The sequence below is a fragment of the Scomber scombrus genome, chromosome 20, assembly GCF_963691925.1.
Source record: "Scomber scombrus chromosome 20, fScoSco1.1, whole genome shotgun sequence".
NCBI lineage: Eukaryota > Metazoa > Chordata > Actinopteri > Scombriformes > Scombridae > Scomber > Scomber scombrus.
This window is the reverse complement of record NC_084989.1, coordinates 22,711,571-22,731,799: the sequence shown is the minus strand read 5'-3', so window position 1 is coordinate 22,731,799 and position 20,229 is coordinate 22,711,571. Positions and strand designations below refer to the sequence as shown.

Here is a 20,229-nt window from a genome sequence, read left to right as displayed (position 1 = left end):
ACTAATTATGAGTCAGAATATGATCAGTATGTGTAAAGGTTAAATACTGCTGTATGCACCTGTTATTCTTAGTAGATCACCCACAAAACGCACGCTAACTAAATGTGCAATCTGCTGCACTGCACATGCAATTTATTACCCCTTACTTGGGATCTTAGTAAATGAAGCTCATAGTTTAAACATACACATATTTTCACAAAGCTCTGGGATCTGAATCATAAAACAAGTCCAATAAAATCAGCATGCATTGTTTGCAATACTTCACACACATAACAGTTATTGTAAAGTTAATTTATGTTAAATTAGATCCATGAAGCAGTTCCACACAAATACATTTTAACCTTCTGCACACATTTCACTATCAGTATCTTACTGATGCAGTATATGAAAGGCTCCCTGTGGAGTTTTTTCCTTTTAAACTAATAAAAGTAACATCGAGAGTTTCTCATCAAAATGCATCTGTAGTGTATCCTTGAGGTCTTAACAGAAGTGTTGAATGCATTTTTCCTTCCTCATAAAACATTTGCAAAGCCAAAGTGTTTTATTCAATCATAAAATAAGCTCTACTAGAGGTCAGAAACTCCACAGGGTATCTTTAAATATCAGCTTCAAAGATGGATTGCTTATATGGAAAGATTTTTTTTATCCATTTCATTTCTCATTTCAAGCCAGATATGGCATCTACACGCATTTATCTGAAGGTAATAAACAATAAAATGCTGCATACTCTATGAAAAAAAGCTCTCTGTGGGATGTTTAGTATTCAGCCAAACCTCCCAGGTCTACTCCTTCCTTCATGAGCTTCACTTGACTTAAGAAGTGATGGTTTGAAGGCTGTGAGACGTTATTAGATATGTATAGAGATTACTGTGTGACCTCCAGCCATCGCTCTCCCCGACCGCACTCGTCATGATCTTTCTGTAATTTGTCACCGAGCTGCTCGTACAGAGAGAGTCATGCAGGCAGCAGGACGTCTCTGTCTGGAGTTCTGCATGGTCTCCTTGTGTTTCCTCTACTTGCACTGGCTCCTAGTGTATATGATAGGTTGGCTGCAGAGGATACATGTATGTGAACGCTGAGAAATTCTTCATTAATTCCTCTCTGCTTCATCTCCCTCATCACATATCCTCCTCTTCCTCCTCCTCCTCCCTCTCTTTCTCTCTCTAGGCCATTTTGCCTATCTGGAAGCTACGCCCGTGGGACTGAAAGGCGATAAAGCTCATATCAGGAGCTCCGTGTGGAAAGAGTCGAGCGCCATCTGCAAGCTTTCCTTCTGGTACTATATTTCCCACAAGGCCTCTGGAACCATCCGTCTGCTGATTCAGGTGAACCATCTGTTTTGATTCATATATATATATATATATATATATATATATACGGGGTTTAACTCATGATAAGGAATGATGAAGGCAACCAATTCCAGTCCATGATATTTTTTTTTTTTTTTTTTATAAAAAGGAGCCTTTTGAAAACGCCTGCTGCCCGTCAAGGATAGTTACCATGGTTACGCTCAGTCAGAAATATTGCCTGAGTGTATTAAATCGTGGCTTGGGTTTTCTCTGGGTGCTCTGGTTTCTTCCCACTGAGACCAAAAAGCATAACTGGTGGCTCTGAATTGCCTATAAGTGTGAATGGTTGTCTGTCTCTGTCTCCTGAGTGTTGATTGGCTCAGGCTCCTCCGTGACCCTCTAGAGCAAGGGGGTGTCAGACTCATTTTATTTTAAGGGTCACATACAGTCCCATTCGTTCACACATTCAGGATTCAAGAAGTTTACTGTCATATGTCTAGTTAAAACACGGAGGTTCAAATCAGGCAATGCAATGAAATTCTTACGTTGCTGCTTAACCCTCCTGTTGTCCCTCGAGTCAACGAAGGAAGGGAGGAAGAAGGAAGGAAAGGAGGGAGGGAGGGAGGGAGGGAGCGAGGGATGAAGAAAGAAGGAAGGAAGGAAGGAAAGGATGGAGGAAAGAAGGAGGGAAGAAGGAAGGAAGGAAGGGAGGAAGGAAAGGAAGGAAGGACAGGAAAGAAGGAAAAAAGGGAGGGAGGAAGGAAGGAAGGAAGAAAGGGAGGAAGGAAAGGAAGGGAAGGACAGGAAAGAAGGAAAAAAGGGAGGGAGGGAGGAAGGAAGAAAGGGAGGAAGGAAAGGAAGGAAGGACAGGAAAGAAGGAAAAAAAGGGAGGGAGGATGGACAGAAGGAAGGGAGGGAGGAAGGAAGGAAAGGACGGGAGGGAGGGAGGGAGGGAGCGAGGGATGAAGAAAGAAGGAAGGAAGGAAAGGATGGAGGATAGAAGGAGGAAGGAAGGAAGGAAAGGGAGGAAGGAAAGGAAGGAAGGACAGGAAAGAAGGAAAAAAGGGAGGGAGGAAGGAAGGAAGGAAGAAAGGGAGGAAGGAAAGGAAGGAAGGACAGGAAAGAAGGAAAAAAGGGAGGGAGGGAGGAAGGAAGAAAGGGAGGAAGGAAAGGAAGGAAGGACAGGAAAGAAGGAAAAAAGGGAGGGAGGATGGACAGAAGGAAGGGAGGAAGGAATGAAAGAAGGAAAAGAAGACATGAACGAAAGATGAAGGAAGTAAGGAAAGATGGAAGGAAGAAAAAAAAGACAGGACAGAAGGAAGGAAAGAAGGAAGGAAGACAGGAAGGAAAGTGGGCCGGATTGGACCCGGACCCCTTGGCGGGCCGGTTTTGGCCCACGGGTTGCATGTTTGACACCCCTGCTATAGAGTATCTGCGGGGGGGTGGAGGTGAAAGATGGGGGTCACGGTCACCGCTCAGCCCCAGCGCTGACCCCCCCCCCCTCTTCCCACCACCATCTGGGCGCAGCAGCAGCAGCTCTGCCAGCTCTCTCTGGGCTTCCTGCTCGTTAGGCTCTGAGCCATCGTAGTAGTTTGTGTATGCACGGTTGACTTTCAGGGATTAAAAATTCCTGCCATTGAAATTCTGCTGCGATTTACTCTGCATCCTTCCCGCCGGTCTGTGTGCACTCGGCTTCATCTAACTCCGTCAGCTACGACTCAAGGTGAAGGTGCAAACGTCGTGTTGATTCAGTCGCGTGCGCAGATTCTTCTCTCATAGTAACAGACAGTATGAGCAGCACGTGCACCATTTATTAATGCAAAAAACTGTTTTATGCAATTTGCAAAACAGGGGGTCAGCAGGTTATCATGTAAATTTTACAAAAGTTTTTTCTCTTTCTTTAAACAACAATAAGCAGAATCCCACCTCGCTAAATTTACATATAAGTCATTACTGCAAAGAATGACACAGATGCCGTCTCATGCTGCGGCTGCTGAGTCCTTTTGAGAGAGAAATTCAGTTTAATAATAAGAAAAACAGAACAGAAAAAACAATTAAATAACCAAAACCGACAATAAATTGATCCAATGTGTTGGCTGTGAATTAAAACCTGATGTAACTTACTCATCATGACATCTTCCTCTGTGCATTTAGTTTAGTTTGGTCGTTTTTAAATGTATGCAAATTAAAATACACATGTAAATACTTAAAAGTAAATAATAATAATAATAATAATAATAATAATAATAATAATAATAATAATAATGCATTTTATTTAAGGCACCTTTCAGGGCACTCAAGGTCGCCTTACACAACATATAAACAACAATAAAAAGAGCAAAAAGGACACAACAATACAAATGCAATAAAAACAGAAATAAAATCAGAAAACTGCAGGATGGATGACAAATTAAAGTGAGTATGAAAGTTTGAAGAGGTGGGTTTTTAGACGGGATTTGAAGATGGACAATGAGTTGATGTTCCTGATGTTGGGGGGGGAGGGAGTTCCAGAGGCGGGGGGCAGAGCGGCTGAAGGCTCTGGACCCCATGGTGGACAGACGGGCAGAGGGCACAGTGCTTATATGCTCTTCTTCTCTTAATCTCCTTTAGAAACAAAGACAAACCCAAAAAAATGGCAGTTTCAGACCGAAAAGGTGTCGGCTGAAGCATTAACTCATAACACACTTTTTACATTCCAACTTACATAATATACACAACACATTTATAATAATAAATACATAATAAATATAATAATACAGTGAAAATATACACATATACATATTTCCTTCTATATCCCCAAAAGTACCAATGTTCCTATACATAACAAGATCATTACAAAAATCGTATATACCATAATATTTATGCCTCATTTTATATTTAATCATCTTATTTTTAATTTTTTTTTTTTTTTTTTAATCTATGTAGTGTGTTACACATTTTCAATTATTTTTCAAGTATATTCCACAACTTTACTCCTTTAACTAATAAACTTGCAGATTCCTCTTAGTTCATATTCAGTCTGTTAGCATCTTATTTTTTTACTTTATACATTAATTAGGTAATTTTAGAGTTCACCGAATCTGCATGAATCTGTAGATAAATAATCTCAAATGAACCAACTTATCACTGTTTGGGTAGCATTTCCTAAAGCTACAGTTCCCAGCTGTAAGAGGATATTATTTAACCTCATACATTATATTTCAGACCCATTTTTAAAGATTAATGGCTTTGGTTGGAACCAGCGGAGGAAACTCTGGAAGTGCTGCTTTAACCTTCGTGTCGTTCAAATTGACCCCGTCTGTTTTGACTGTTCCTTCTTTCCTCCCTTCCTTCCTTCCGTCTGTACTTCCTCCCTCCTTCTCTCTTTCCTTCACTCCTTCCTTCCTTCCTTCCTTCCTTCCTTCCTTCCTTCCTTCCTTCCTTCCTTTCCTTCCTTCCTCCCTCCCTCCCTCCCTCCCGCCCTCCTTCTCTCTTTCTTTCCTCCCTCTACCTCCCTTCCTTCTTTCCTCTGCCCTTCTTTCCATCCTTCCTACCTTCCTCTTTTCCTTTCTCCCTCCCTCCCTCCTTCCTTCTTTTCTCCCTCCCTTCATTCCTTCCTTTCCTTCCTCCCTTCTTTCTTTCCTTTCCTCCCTCCTTTCCTTCCTTCCTTCCCTCCTTCCTTCCTCCATCCTTTCTTTCCTTCTTCCTCCCTTCCATCCTTCCTTCCTCCCTGGTTTCCTTCCTTCTTCCTCCCTTTCACCTTTCCTTCCTTCTTCCTCCCTTCCATCCTTCCTTCCTCCCTCCCTCCCTTCCTTACTTCTTCCTCCCTTCCTTCTTCCTCTCCTTCCTTCTTCCTCCCTCCCTCCCTTCCTTCCTTAACTCAAGGACAACAGGAGGGTTAATGTGATTTTATAATAGAAATAAGAAGAGAGAATATTATCAGCCTTCATTTTTAAAGCTCCTAACTGTACTTCATCACTGTTGTGCCGCTCTGCATGCATATATTTTATTTATTTATTGATGCTGTTCTGCATTTAATTACTACACAAATACTCCTAACATACTCCTGTCTGATTGCAGCAGACAGGATAATGCTGCTCTCAGAAATTCAAATGATGGGATTTTTTTGCTCCGTTTTCCAGCCGAACCTTCGCCGGCTATTTGATTGATTATGTGACTGTGGGCGAGGCCGGCGATGATGTATGTGAGCGGCTTGTTTTACATGTCCTGCTTGTTCACGTATGGATGGGAAATGTAAAATCTGGCCTTTTCGGAGAAGGTCAGCTCTCGACATGAAAACGATGGAAGCGGCGGAGTCAGTGACACAGAGACACAGACAGAAAGAGGAGGGGGAGGTCATAGGTCATCATACATGTATCATGATTTTAGACGTTGACTCAAGCATGTATGTGTGTGTAGGAGAGAGAGAGTGAAAACCAATATCTCAGTTCAGCTTTATAGTCTCCCAACACACATAAATGATGTGTAAGTGTATGACTTAGAAGGTTCAGAGATATTAGCACTTACACATTATTGCTTTTTCGTGCTATAATTTATAACTTTATAGCATTTTTATAGCTGAGTCAAACTAGGCTGCATAAATACAAACATGCACACAACACATTTTGCACAGGCATGATTAGAAACACACACACACACACACACACACACACACACAAACACTTTCACAGACATGCACACACACACGCACTGTGAGCATCATAATGTAACTACAGCAGGAGCCAGCTTTAAAGGTTGATTGAAGAACAAAGGGAGTTATGGTAATGACTGTAGAGACTTCAATGGGCAGAGATACAGAAGAGGAGGAGGAGGAGGAGGATGAAGAGGAGGAGAGGAAAAAGGGGGGGGTGGATTATATTTACCTGGCAAGTGTTTCCCAGTGTGAAGTTCACAAGGGGATCAACAGGCCTCGTCTATTTATATCTGCAGGACTGCGACGTGCAACGCTGCTCGTTATTCATCACGCTGATGGCTGGAGACGTTAGACCGGGACATGAACTAAAGCAGGTCTCTGAGTCAACAAGCAAAAGTGGTTTAGTCATCATTTCCAAAGACCACCACATGTACATTTTTTTTTTATAAAGAAGCCTGCATGTAATTTATGTCAGTCATAAAAGATGTGACAGTTATTCAGTTATTTAGTTGTGCTGGAGATCAATCTGGATTAAATACAAAACGTGGTCAACATAAGCCTAGACGGAGCTCTGTGGGACACTTTGCATAACATAGGAAAGGAGGGAGGAAGAAGGAAAGAAAGGAGGGAGGAAGGAAGGAACACGGAAGGAAAGGAGGGAAGAAGGAAGGAAGGAAGACTGAAAGAAAGCAGGAAGGAAGGGAGGAAGAAGGAAGGAAAACGGAAGGAAAGGAGGGAGGAAGAAAGAAAGAAAGGAGGAAGGAAGGGAGGAAGAAGGAAGGAAAGGAGGGAGGAAGTAAAGGAGGGAGGAAGGAAGATGGAAGGAAAGGAGGGAGGAAGGTAGGAGGGAGGAAGGAAGACGGAAGGAAAGGAGGGAGGAAGGAAGATGGAAGGAAAGGAGGGAGGTAGGAAGGGAGGAAAGGAAAGAAGGGAGGAAGGAGGGAGGGAGGGAGAAAGGAAGGGAGGAAGGAAGGAAAGAAGGGAAGAAGAAGGAAAGAAAGGAGGAAGGAAGGAAGGAGGGAGGAAGGAAGATGGAAGGAAAGGAGGGAGGAAGGTAGAAGGAAGGAAATGAGGGAGAAAGGAAGACGGAAGGAAAGGAGGGAGGAAGGAAGACGGAAAGGAAGGAGGGAGGAAGGAAGGGAGGAAAGGAAAGAAGGGAGGAAGGAGGGAGGAAGGAAGGGAGGAAAGGAAAGAAGGGAGGAAGGAAGACGGAAAGGAAGGAGGGAGGAAGGAAGGGAGGAAAGGAAAGAAGGGAGGAAGGAGGGAGGAAGGAAGGGAGGAAAGGAAAGAAGGGAGGAAGGAGGGAGGGTGGGAGGGAGGGAGGGAGAAAGGAAAAGAGGAAAGGAGGAAGGAAAGGAAAGAAGGACAGGGGAAGGTGGGGGGATGAAAGAAAGAAGGGAGAAGGAAGGAAGAAAGAGGGATGGAGGAAGGAAAGAAGGTAGGGAGGAAAGAGAAAGGAAGGAAAGAAAGAGAGAAGGAGGGAGGGAGGAAGACAGATGGAAGGAAGTAAGGGAGGAAAGAAGGAACAGTCAAAACAGACGGAATTTATGTCAGTCATGAAAGATGTGACAGTTATTCAGTTATTTAGTTGTGCTGGAGATCAATCTGGATTAAATACAAAACGTGGTCAACATAAGCCTAGACGGAGCTCTGTGGGACACTTTGCATAACATAGGAAAGGAGGGAGGAAGAAGGAAAGAAAGGAGGGAGGAAGGAAGGAACACGGAAGGAAAGGAGGGAAGAAGGAAGGAAGGAAGACTGAAAGAAAGCAGGAAGGAAGGGAGGAAGAAGGAAGGAAAACGGAAGGAAAGGAGGGAGGAAGAAAGAAAGAAAGGAGGAAGGAAGGGAGGAAGAAGGAAGGAAAGGAGGGAGGAAGTAAAGGAGGGAGGAAGGAAGATGGAAGGAAAGGAGGGAGGAAGGTAGGAGGGAGGAAGGAAGACGGAAGGAAAGGAGGGAGGAAGGAAGATGGAAGGAAAGGAGGGAGGTAGGAAGGGAGGAAAGGAAAGAAGGGAGGAAGGAGGAGGGAGGGAGAAAGGAAGGGAGGAAGGAAGGAAAGAAGGGAAGAAGAAGGAAAGAAAGGAGGAAGGAAGGAAGGAGGGAGGAAGGAAGATGGAAGGAAAGGAGGGAGGAAGGTAGAAGGAAGGAAATGAGGGAGAAAGGAAGACGGAAGGAAAGGAGGGAGGAAGGAAGACGGAAAGGAAGGAGGGAGGAAGGAAGGGAGGAAAGGAAAGAAGGGAGGAAGGAGGGAGGAAGGAAGGGAGGAAAGGAAAGAAGGGAGGAAGGAGGGAGGGTGGGAGGGAGGGAGGGAGAAAGGAAAAGAGGAAAGGAGGAAGGAAAGGAAAGAAGGACAGGGGAAGGTGGGGGGATGAAAGAAAGAAGGGAGAAGGAAGGAAGAAAGAGGGATGGAGGAAGGAAAGAAGGTAGGGAGGAAAGAGAAAGGAAGGAAAGAAAGAGAGAGGAGGGAGGGAGGAAGACAGATGGAAGGAAGTAAGGGAGGAAAGAAGGAACAGTCAAAACAGACGGAATTTATGTCAGTCATGAAAGATGTGACAGTTATTCAGTTATTTAGTTGTGCTGGAGATCAATCTGGATTAAATACAAAACGTGGTCAACATAAGCCTTGACGGAGCTCTGTGGGACACTTTGCATAACATAGGAAATAATCAGTGAGCCTTATGCTGCTTGTGATAATTACATTTAAATAAAACACTGTCACGGGTGACTGGTGCAAAGACAGATGGAGCATGCTGGAGGTTTCTGGTGCTGCTATGTTGGAACTGATTTGTATTTATCCTTTAACCCTCCTTTTGTCGATGTGAAGGAAAGAAAGGAGGAAGGGAGGGAGGGAGGAAGAAGGAAGGAAAGAAGGGAGGAAGGAAAGGAGGGAGGAAGGAAGGAAAGGAGGGAGGAAGAAGGAAAGAAAGGAGGAAGGAAGGGAGGGAGGAAGAAGGAAGGAAAGAAGGGAGGAAGGAAAGGAGGGAGGAAGGAAGGAAAGGAGGGAGGAAGAAGGAAAGAAGGGAGGAAGAAGGAAGGAAAGGAGGGAGGAAGGAAAGGAGGGAGAAAGAAGGGAGGGAGAAGGAAGGAAGGGAGGAAGACGGAAGGGAAGGAGGGAAGGAAGGAAGGAAGAGAGAAGGAGGGAGGAAAGGAGGGAAGGGAGGAAGGAGGGAAGGGAGGAAGGAGGGAGGGAGTAAAAAAGGACAGGAGGGAGGAAGGAAAGGAAGGAAGGAAGGACAGAAGGATGGGAGGAAAGAAGGAACAGTCAAAACAGACGAGGTCAATTTGACCCGGGAGGACGACACACAGGTTAAAAATCAGCCTACTCTAAACTGAGTTACACAGCTGCCATTTACTCATTTATGTAGTTAAATATGGTGTAGTGGTCTAAAATGCAGCCGGCCATTATGGTGAGAGAGTCAACCTAAGAGATGATGTTCTGCCCAAGTAAAATAAAGCACGGTAGGAATCATCATCTGAGCATGTTCTTGATTTTAACCCTCCTGTTGTCCTCAGGTCAAGGAAGGAAGGGAGGGAGGAAATAAGGAAGGAAGTAATGAGGGAGGAAAAGAGGAAGGAAGTATGGAGAGAAGGAAGGACTGAAGTGAGGAAAGAAGGAAGGGAGGAAGGAAAGGTGGAAGGAATGACAGGAGGAAGGGAGGGAGGAAAGAAGGAAGGAAGGAAGGAAGGAAAGGTGGAAGGAATGACAGGAGAAAGGAAGGGAGGGAGGAAAGAAGGAAGAAAGGAATGAGGAAGGAAGGAAAGGTGGAAGGAATGACAGAAGGAAAGGAGGGAGGAAGGAAGGAAGGAAAAGAGTAAGGAGGGAGGGAGGGAGGGAGGAAAACAGGAAGGAAGTAAGGAGAGAAGGAAGGGAGGAAGTAAAGAAGGAAGGAAGGAAGGAAGGAAGGAAAGAAGGAAGGAAGTGAGGAAAGAAGTATGGAAGGAGGAGGGAGCAAAGAAAGAGGGAAGGAGGGGAAGAACGAAGGAAAATTTATAGAAAGAGGGAGGAAGGAAGGAAAGAAGGAACAGTCGAAAGAGATGAGGTCAATTTGACCCGGGAGGACGACAGGAGGGTTAAACACACTTGTAGAGCTTCTCAATCATGAAAACTAAATGCTAATATCCCCTCAGTGTTGTAATATTATTTAACTACGCAGAGATTGAGCTGAAAAGAGCGAATGCACTCAGAACTGGAAGGTGAGTCAACATCTGCCAGCAGCTCCATAAAATTAAGAAAGCCACAAATTGGATTTCAGCTTAGTGGAACATTCACTGTATGTTTTAAGACATTGGGGATTTCGAAAATTTCAATAAAATTAAGTGTTTCATCGTAATTACAGCTTTCTTTGTTCGCTGCCGGCCTCTCGAATGTCACAAGGGGATAATAAAATGATGAATTATGCAAATGTACGTCCGCTCTTTACATCGAGAGAGCTGAATTAGTCGCTGCGTTGCCTCGACTACAAGCTCAGGAAACGAACCTTCAGATTGATCGAATAAATGCCTCGATTGATATGCAGCCGAGATGTCGAGCATGAGCTACGTACGCCGGTATCGTACACTCGTCAGTCGCTCCGAGGCTGGGTTCTTTTATGGATTGAGCCTTTACTCCATGACATAAATCTGGATAAGTCCTGCTGTAATGCCGCCTATTAATCTATGCTCGACTCTCACAGTAACAAGATTATTTCAAGCCAGGGCTCCAGTGGTGAAAAGCAGAGGAGACAGCCTGTGCACGCCTCACCCAAGGGTGCATTTTAATAGGCTTTCAAAACTGCAGAGGAGGATGTGACATTGCTCGTCCTCTGGTTGTTACATTGGACCAGGTCTCCTTTCACTGCAGTCAGCCTTCTGGCCCCTCATCTTACAACTTCAGATCCAGCGAGTTTTTGATGTGTTATATGGTTTAGACCTCCCACTCTGAACGATGTGCAAGTGGTTTCATCTGCAATGTCCAAAAAAAGTTTCACATTGCCGAAGACTGATTTTCACCTTGACGCCACCCTTAAAGTGAATTAATGATGTGCTGTTACAGACCCGCAGTCATTCTGTCGCCTTTAACCTTCCTGTCGTCCTCCCGGGTCAAATTGACCCCGTCTGTTTTCACTGTTCCTTCTTTCCTTCTTTCCTCCTTTCCTTCCTTCGGTTTGTCCTTCGTCCCTCCCTCCTTCTCTCTTTCTTTCTTTCCTCTCTCTTTCCTCCCTTCCTTCTTTCCTTCTTCCATCCCCCTTTCTTCCTTCATTCTGTCCTTCCTTCCTTCCTCCCTCCTTCTTTCTTTCTCTCCTTCCTTCTTTCCTCCCTCCCTCCAACCTTCCTTCCTTCCTTCTTTCCTCTGTCCTTCCTTCCTTCCTTTCCTTCCTCCCTTCCTTCTTCCCTTTCCTCCCTTCCTTCCTTCCTTCCTTCCTTCCTTCCTTCCTCCCTCCCCCCTTTCCTACATTCTTCCTCCTTTCCTTCATTCTTCCTCCTTTCCTTCCTTCTTCCTCCCTTCCTTCCTTCCTGGACAACAGGAGGGTTAATAAGACCAGAGCACTATGCAGAAGCTACTATGAATTACTGCAGTGACACCACTCTTAATATTAGACTCATGAACTTCATCATGACTTGTAATGAAATCTTTACTTTCCTCTTTTACACTCTCTCGGTTTAACCAGGCGACGCTTCTCCATATTGACATGAAGCTGAAGTGGATTTTTAACAATTACCACTGACACTGTTGAGTGGAATAATAAAGAATCTAATCTAATCTAACGATCGACGAAGTTAGATGAGGTGCATCTCAGTTCCTTTCGTTGATCTTTCCTCAATCCTCGCTTGCAGTTCTTCTTGTCTGCCATGTTGAAGGCCGCCTTAAAGCTCTTATTCCTGCTCTAAGGATGACATTATTTATACCCTAAGATGCAAGGAAAGGACACAAGAGAGGGAAACATGGATGCAATTTAAGGGAAATTGAGTTTTCTTCCCGTAGAAAAGCGTCGGGATGTAGACTAGACATGCCAAACCAAACTTTCTTCCTCATCCTTGAAGCCTTTTGTCTATTAAAACTGAAACACATGAAGCCAATAAAACATAAATCTCACCTTTGTTTGGCTCGTCCGTGTCAGTTTTGTAGTGTCGTGGTTGCTAAGTGTAGATTCTGGCCCTACCAAACTGTAATTATCGCTCCCCACTCCCCAGAAAACCCCAATTGGCCACATGGGGCAACAACGAGCCCAAAAACATGCTGCACAAAGGTGAAATTTACTGCATGTTTTAGCAGTTTTCAAACTGGGTTTTACAAGAGACTATACTTCCAATTTGAGGACTTACTGGTGGGTTTGACGAATGTTTCATCTGGTTAAAGTCCTCATCTCCACTAAATAGCTCCTCTAAGCTTTTTAATGGTCTCCCAGACAGTGTGAGACAGTCTCAACCAGACCTAACCACTGTTCAACATGCAGTACTGAGGACCTTTATCCTAAGATTGGACAGAGAGTAGATGAAATTGCTTATTTGATGTGTAAGTGTAACCGCGTGCATTTACAGTAGATTCTCCTTTCTCTCTTTTCCTTTTCCTGCTTTGTCTGAATTGTCTTTCAGTTTCTGTGCTGATAAAAGCCTGTGATGTGTGAATGCTGTGTATCTCCTCTGCACTATTGTTTCAAATTCAATAAAAGGTCCAGAGATAAAGAGCGATTTCTGTTGCCTTCACCAATAACTCTCCACTAGTGCCTCACATTCCTGAGAAGAAGAAAAAAAGAAAAAGACAAGGGGGTAGGGTTTAATACGATGTGATATGACTTTGTAAACATCTCATTCATGCTCTTGACATGACATTAAAAACCGCTGGTGAGATGTTGGCTCGTAAGACATACATCCACAAAAACCCCCCTTTCAAAGACACATTTGTTGCTTCAAAGCTGCATTAGTCATGATTTAGTGCCTGGCCGGTGCCATGGGAAAAGACTGAGCGGACTTACAGAGGAATACACATCGGTCTGTCTCTTAATATGTTCCATATGTGGTATGAGAGGAAAGCCATTACCATGACTCAGGGAGAGCTCAGTTTCAGTCTGAATAGCAGGTCTCAAGGCACGGGGAACTTATTACTACAATGTTATGCTAATGAGACTTTAATGACTCCTCTTAAGATGGAAGAAGCAGCAGCAGAGTTAATTTCAACTCAGTTTAATTTCTAAGTTCTTCACTCTTTTAACCGTCCTGTTGTCCTCGAGTAAAGGAAGGAAGGGAGGAAGGAAGGACGGAGGAAAGAAGGAAGGAAGGAAGGGACGGAGGGAGGGAGGGAGGGAGGGAGAAAGAAGGAAGGGAGGGAGGGAGGGAGGGAGGGAGAAAGAAGGAAGGGAGGGAGGGAGAAGGATGGAAGAAGGGAGGGAGGAAGGAAAGGAGGGAGGGAGGAAGGAAGGAAGGAAAGGAGGGAGGAAGGAAAGAAGGAAAGGAAAAAAGGAAGGAAGGAAGGTAGAAGGGAGGGAGGAAAGAAGGAAGTAGGGACAGAGGAAAGAGGAAGGTAGGGAGAGGAAAGAAAGAGAGAAGGAGGGAGGAAGGAAAGGAAGGAGGAAGGAAGGAATGAGGGAAGGAAAGAAGGAGGGAGGGAGGAACGAAGGAAGGAAGGAAGAAAGGACGAAGGTAAGAAGGAAGGGAGGAAAGAGAGAGGAAGGAAAGAAAGAGAGAAGGAGGGAGGAAAGAAGGACAGACGGAAGGAAGGAGGGGAGGGAGAAAAGAAGGAACAGTCAAAACAGACGGGGTCAATTTGACGACAAAAATTTGAATTTGAAATTTGAGGATGACACAAAGGTTAAAATGTGATGTGCTCCTTTCTGTGTTTCTGTTGTAGCTTTGTCTGAAATGATGAAGCAATTATAGCAGGATGTGAAATGCCACCAATGCCTCGTCCTTTTCTCTCCCTTCCCACAGACGGAGAACGACTTGCGGGAGGTGTGGAGTAAAACGGGCCATCAGGGAAACGAGTGGAATCGAGCCGACATCCCGCTGAGGAAGCTGAGGAACTTCGAGGTGATATTCGAAGGGATCCGCTCGAGGGACGTCAGCGGAGGAGCCGCTCTGGATGACCTGCAGTTCGTAGACTGTGCTCCAAGTAGGTGACAGGAAGCAGTGCACACATACGGGAAGTTAGATGGTTACAAATGGGCCTAAAAGATAAATTCGTCCATTACAACTCCAAAATCACGCCAGAACCCTGAAAGATCATTTTGTTGTGTGACCCTAACCCTTTTCTAAACAACACCAGGTCAACATTTAGTATATGGCTGAATCGTGTATTACATTTCTGAAGATATATAGACTTACATCTGTTTGTTTAAGTCTAATATTCTTTTTTTTTTTAGCTAAAAATGATCTGTAAATTAATAATATATTGGTCGTTGGTGGAGAAATTACTTAAAAAATGAATCTTCTTTAAGTAAAATGTCTTTAATAAAATACAGAATATTATTAGATCCAACTGAAAATCACATGCACACACTGGATAAACACAAGTTCCACCATTTATTTGTCTTCTATAATAAAAAAAATATACATGATCAGCCGCCTTTAGCTGATCAATGGTGTAACTTCATCACTCAGTCAGTCAGTGACACACATTTGCAGTTGTAGAGCTGCTGCCACTGTTCATGGTCCAGCAAAAAATGAACTTTTCCAGACTTTAGGGGCTCTGTTAATTTAAGGTTTTATAGTCTAAGTAGGGGCTTGTAATATGAGGAAGGGTCACTTTTTGTTCTCCAGACTTTTGAGGACAGTCTTGAGTGCAGCATTACTTCATTTACCTCAAGAAAAAGCCAAACATCTGGCATCGTAATTAACCCAATAGACAGGGATGATAATCATTTTATTTAATTATCTTTACATGTTAATGAAATACGCTCAATTGCCTCCCTCTCTTATATGTATGATGGAGCTGGAGCTGGAACAACTAGCTATGATTAACATGTTATTATTTATTTTATCCAAACACAAACAGAAATGTATAAACGACATGTTGTGGTCTTATGTTGTGTTGACTCTGTGGAGGCTTGTGGTCAAGACTTGATTATACATGTCAGTTTTGTACAGATTAAACAAACAATATATAACATATGTTAATTAAAGGCTTTTAGCGGTGTTGGTGGGCATATTTTAGAGCATTATGACAGAGCTGGGATGTTTCCAGTCTTTATGCTATAAGATAAACTCCTCATTAAACCACAAACCACAACACGTTTATGTTTGTGTACCGATTTACCAAATGAAACACAACATTTCACATCATCTAAGTAAGCTTTAGAAATACCCGATTTTTGAGCCAGACTAGCTATTTTCCTCGTATTTCTAATCTGTAAGATAACCAGCTCCTTGCTCCAGTTAACAAACTTGTTTTCTAAAATTTTATAGCATTTCCTTCAAAGGGAGTATTATAAATTCTGAGCTTTTGATCGATGTCTGTTGGCAACAAGAAGGAATCCATCAAGACAAACACTATGTCCGAAATCCCTCCCTCATTCAATCATTCACTACTTCCTTTATAATCAACACTAAATAGTTTAATCAACAGTGAGCAGCAACAGAAATTTCAGACACTAACTAGTCATCATAATTTAGTGTTGTCACCATCAGCACAGCATCACATCGTCAGCATAGAGTCACACCGACGGTAGTTTCTTTAACCCTTTACATACTGTTAATAATCTGACTTATAATTACACCAATTCACATTAATAAATACCCCGTCAGTCATTAATAAATGTTTAATTAATCCTTCTTTAAATGGAGAAAAAGATTATGGATTCATTTTCACAATAAACACAGGTTGAATTTGTTTATTTGCATATATAAAAATGTGTATCAGCTGCACAAAAATTTAAAAAGATGCATTTTATTTCCATGCTTGTATACTAAGGGTCACATTAGGGAAAGTCTGGCTAAAAATAAATGTGTAATAGTGTTTTTATAGCTGTGCAATGTAAAAAGGGGTTGAATTTGACTCTGAACAGGATGTAAGGGTTAAAAGGTGGAGTATTGTGTTGTAGGATTGTTAGCAAAAAGTAGTGAACGTGCCATGGACACTACTTTTTTCTTTCATTGGTGGAATATTTGAGGGCTCTTATGTTATATAGTGGAGATATTTACATACTCAGCATTTGGGCACATTAATAAAAGTAGATAGTACATAGGGAGTGATTTTTGGACTCATTCACAATAGTAACAAGTTAACCAGGTGCTACTAAGTGTTGCTGTGTCATAATGCAAAATACTGCAGTAAGAATAACCTACTGCTTTGTTTTCTCATTAAAAAACCTTGAAGCAGTGTCATGCATTGGTTTAAAAGTGTTTAAAAATGCATGTAGGTGAGCAGAAAAGATGCCTGCAAATGTCATTGCTCTAAATTGGTACGCTAGAGTGGAAAGTTTCTCAAAGCCAAAACATTTTTACCACCTGGCAAAGTAATCACAGAGTCTCACTGCACATGTATTATGGTCGTTTTGTGCAGAGCAGCAGTTGTTTCTGACTCCTCCATTTAAAAGTAGTTTCAATTTAGCTTAACTTTTTATGGATTTAAAAAAAAAAAAAACTCTTTTATTTTCGACCAGCTCATATCTTACTTTTGCTCAAACATCATGAGAATATTATTTTTTTTGTTTCTTTGTTTTTGAAGATCAGTGAAGCTTTGAATTAACTTTTGTCTTTATAAACGCCAAGAATGAAAAGTCAAAAAGTATACTAACCATTGATGTACGCTCCGTCTAAATCCCAGGTTTTATTCAACCACCTGAATACGTAATCATAGCAGCGATAGTTGCCTAGAAAATACATCAGACTTTAGAAAGATTTCAGACCACATTATAAACTTTTCTCTCTCGCTCTCTCCTCCATTCTTGTTTTTATCAAAGTATACTTCCAATAATCTTCACAAGCGAGCTGCGCCGTAATTTCACTGTGAAATTATTTTGTGATCTTTCCGACTGATAGTTTGGGAGCTATGAAATTGATTCTGTCACTGACTCGCTTTGGGATACGAACAGAGCAAGAAAAGAGAGGGAGAGAAGAGAGAGAGAGAGTTTGATTTCCACATAGAGGACGATCGCTGACGGACGACGTTTGATGTTTACGTCCGAGACAGATGTTCCACATTAACCCTCCTGTTGTCCTCGAGTCAAGGTAGGAAGGAAAGGAGTGAGGTAGGGAGTAAGGTGGAAGGAAGAAGGAAGGAAAGGAGGGAGGAAGGAAAGAGGGAAGGAAGGAGGGAGGAAGAAAGGGAGGAAAGGAAAAAAGGAAGGGAGGAAGGAAAGGAAGTAGGGAAGGACAGAGGAAAGAAGGAAGGGAGGAAGGTAGGGGGAGGAAAGAAAGAGAGAAGGAGGGAGGGAGGAAAGAAGGAAGGGAGGAAGGAAAGGAAGGAATGAAGGAAAGAAAGAGGGAAGATAAGGAGGGAGGGAGGAAGGACAGAAGGATGGAAGAAGGAAGGGAGGAAAGAGAGAGGAAGGAAAGAAAGAGAGAAGGAGGGAGGGAGGACAGACGGAAGGAAGGAAGGAAGGAAGGAAGGAAGGAACATAAAACAGATGGGGTAAATTTGACCCATAAAAACAAGGTTCCACATTAAAAACAAGGACCTGGCACAAGGTTGGACACCATGTGGGATGTTTCCAGCTCACAAATATAAACACTCTTCCAAAGCAAGACGTTAAATCTGACCTACAGACAGAAGTGGAAACTTATATCAACACAGACTGACATGCAGACGAACTGTCTCTCCAAAACCGAGCAACAACTTCCATCAGCTTTAACTGCATTTTCATTTCATTCAGCGATGGCAGTGACCCGGCTGACCTGCAGACATGCATCCTTTTTGAAGTTTAACAGTCGCTTCACATACATGCAAGGACGCACGCACATGATGTAGTTATACTGTGCGCTGCTGTCTCTGATCCACCTGATCCCCTTTTCCTTCCTCTCTGTTTCTGTTTCCAACCAGGCGGAGCAGGAGGAAAGAGAAAGCTTTGATTCGTCTGACAGGCCCTTGTCTGCTTTTGTTTATAGTCTTCTCAGGAAGGCTGCGCGTTAATAAAACACAGTTGTTCTTCTTGGTTGCTGTTTTCTGATGTTAGATATTAGATTTCATCTGACTGACGAAAAGAGGAGATAGCTTCCGATTTAAGGGTTAGTGACAAATAAGGGTTGGCAAGATGAGCAATTCAAAAATATCTTAAAAAATTGTCTCAAAAGCAGCATCAGGTTTGTTAAAATGTACATATAGTATTTTTGTTGGTTTTATATCATTTGAAATGACATTTGCACCATTTTTTACCAAAAGTAAGACTGAATGCTCCTGAAAATGTCAAATGGTGTAACCACAAAAGAATGATAAATATTACATATTTTATCACCTACAGTGTATTTAAGTGAACTTATACTAATAATGACTTCATTTAAAACATGTAAATGTTTCCTGATCTCCATGGTAACCAGATGAAATGTAATATTTAGAACAATTGTATTCCATTACCTTTATTTAATATAACAGTTATAATGTAAGATCATGCCAGACTAGTTGATATGGTGTTTTATTGACAATTTACTGTTTTTAAGCAAGTTGAATTATTTGGTACAAAGTTTTTATGGTTACACCACTTAGACATTTTTGCCATAATCCTCTAATATATTCTCTCAAAATGGATTAAAAGCAGAAATTTGATGCTGGGTCCACAAAAAAAGAATGTGTGCAATTTACACACGTTTATTTTCATATTTGAACCCCTTTAAATTTAAACTAAACCACATGGACACAAAGAAACCTCATTGACCCCTAATGGTGCGCTCTTAAATAGAGATTTCCTGGTGAGGAATATGAATGTGTTGAACTCTCATGTTTGTTGCTCTGTGTGTTTTAGATGCTGTGGAGCCAGTCAGCTGTCCTGCAGTCACAGACTTCGTTTGTCGCAGCGGACACTGCATCGAGTCCCACCTGGTGTGCGACAGCAAGGCCGACTGTGCTGATGAATCGGATGAGATAGACTGCAGTGAGTCGAGATGGGAAAAAAGCTTTTTGGGATTTAGAAATGAGTCTATTTTTAAACCCTTTCCATCTCTCTCTCTCTCTCTCTGCCTCTCACGTAGACCACATACTCAGCTTGCCAGGCGCCTGTAATTTCAACATGGCCGACGACCAGTGGGAAAAGAGCTGCGGACTTTCTCAGGAGTTCGATGATGACTTTGATTGGAGGATCAGTCACAGTGCAGGTCAGTACTCCATCTGCTGCCAACCGTCCTCCTGTCTCCTACAGCAGAAGCCTCTCAAACTAACACATATAAATACACACAAATAATCACACATTCTGTCATTGTGTTACTTATGGATGCAATTATAGTGAATATTATTCCCCCATGCTTGTTGAGACCTCATGAAACCCCACTTGGAGAACCACTTGTCCCTCTAAATTGGTTTATATTTTGCTCATTTGCAACATCATATACATTTTTAATTAACATATCTGTCATGTTGCAAACTGAACATAATGTCTGCAAAATCCACTCATAGCAACTCAAGCTTTACTTTACTCAACTTAATAATATTTTTATTATCAATTATTTGATAGTTTTGTCCATGAAGTGTCAAAACATAGTGAAACAATTGGATTCACAGTGTCTTAAGGGTCTTAAATGTGCTTGTTTTGTCAGATTAAAAGTCCAAAACCTTCAGATATTGAGTTCACTGTCAAAATATGATGAAGAAAATCAACAACAGAAGCTAGAAGCAGTAAATGTTATAAAGAAAAATAAAGAAAAAAATAAAAGAAAGGAACTTCCGCAAACCTGAGTAGTGGCAGGTAGGGCTGGGTGATATGGATAAAATCAAATATCATGATATTTATGACCAAATAGTATATATAATAATAATAATCATTAGTAATGTGGATATAATGACTAAGTGAGTAAAGGCAAATAATAGAACAGCTGGAACAGTCTGGTAAGCTCAGGAAATTCCATCTTCTAACCATAATGTTGCCTTTAAAAACAGGAAAAATAGAATGGAATGGAATAGAATACAATGGAATGGAATGGAATAGAATAGAGTAGAATGGAATGGAATGGAATAGAGTAGAATGGAATAGAATGGAATAGAATAGAGTAGAATGGAATGGAATGGAATAGAGTAGAATGGAATAGAATAGAATGGAATGGAATAGAGTAGAATGGAATAGAATGGAATGGAATAGAGTAGAATGGAATAGAATGGAATAGAATAGAGTAGAATGGAATGGAATGGAATAGAGTAGAATGGAATAGAGTAGAATGGAATAGAATGGAATGGAATAGAGTAGAATAGAATAG

The 20,229-nt window shown here is 42.1% G+C and overlaps 1 protein-coding gene across 1 annotated transcript in view; it reads left to right on the top strand.

Annotated features, from left to right (window-relative positions):
* The window catches only part of malrd1 (MAM and LDL receptor class A domain containing 1), a 78,004-nt gene that overhangs the window by 40,335 nt on the left and 17,440 nt on the right, over positions 1–20,229 (top strand). Inside the window, exons 19-22 of the mRNA XM_062441417.1 lie at positions 1,168–1,325; positions 13,825–14,005; positions 18,789–18,917; positions 19,015–19,137. Coding sequence (XP_062297401.1) covers positions 1,168–1,325; positions 13,825–14,005; positions 18,789–18,917; positions 19,015–19,137 — 591 coding nt within the window. The remainder of the gene's footprint in view (positions 1–1,167; positions 1,326–13,824; positions 14,006–18,788; positions 18,918–19,014; positions 19,138–20,229) is intronic.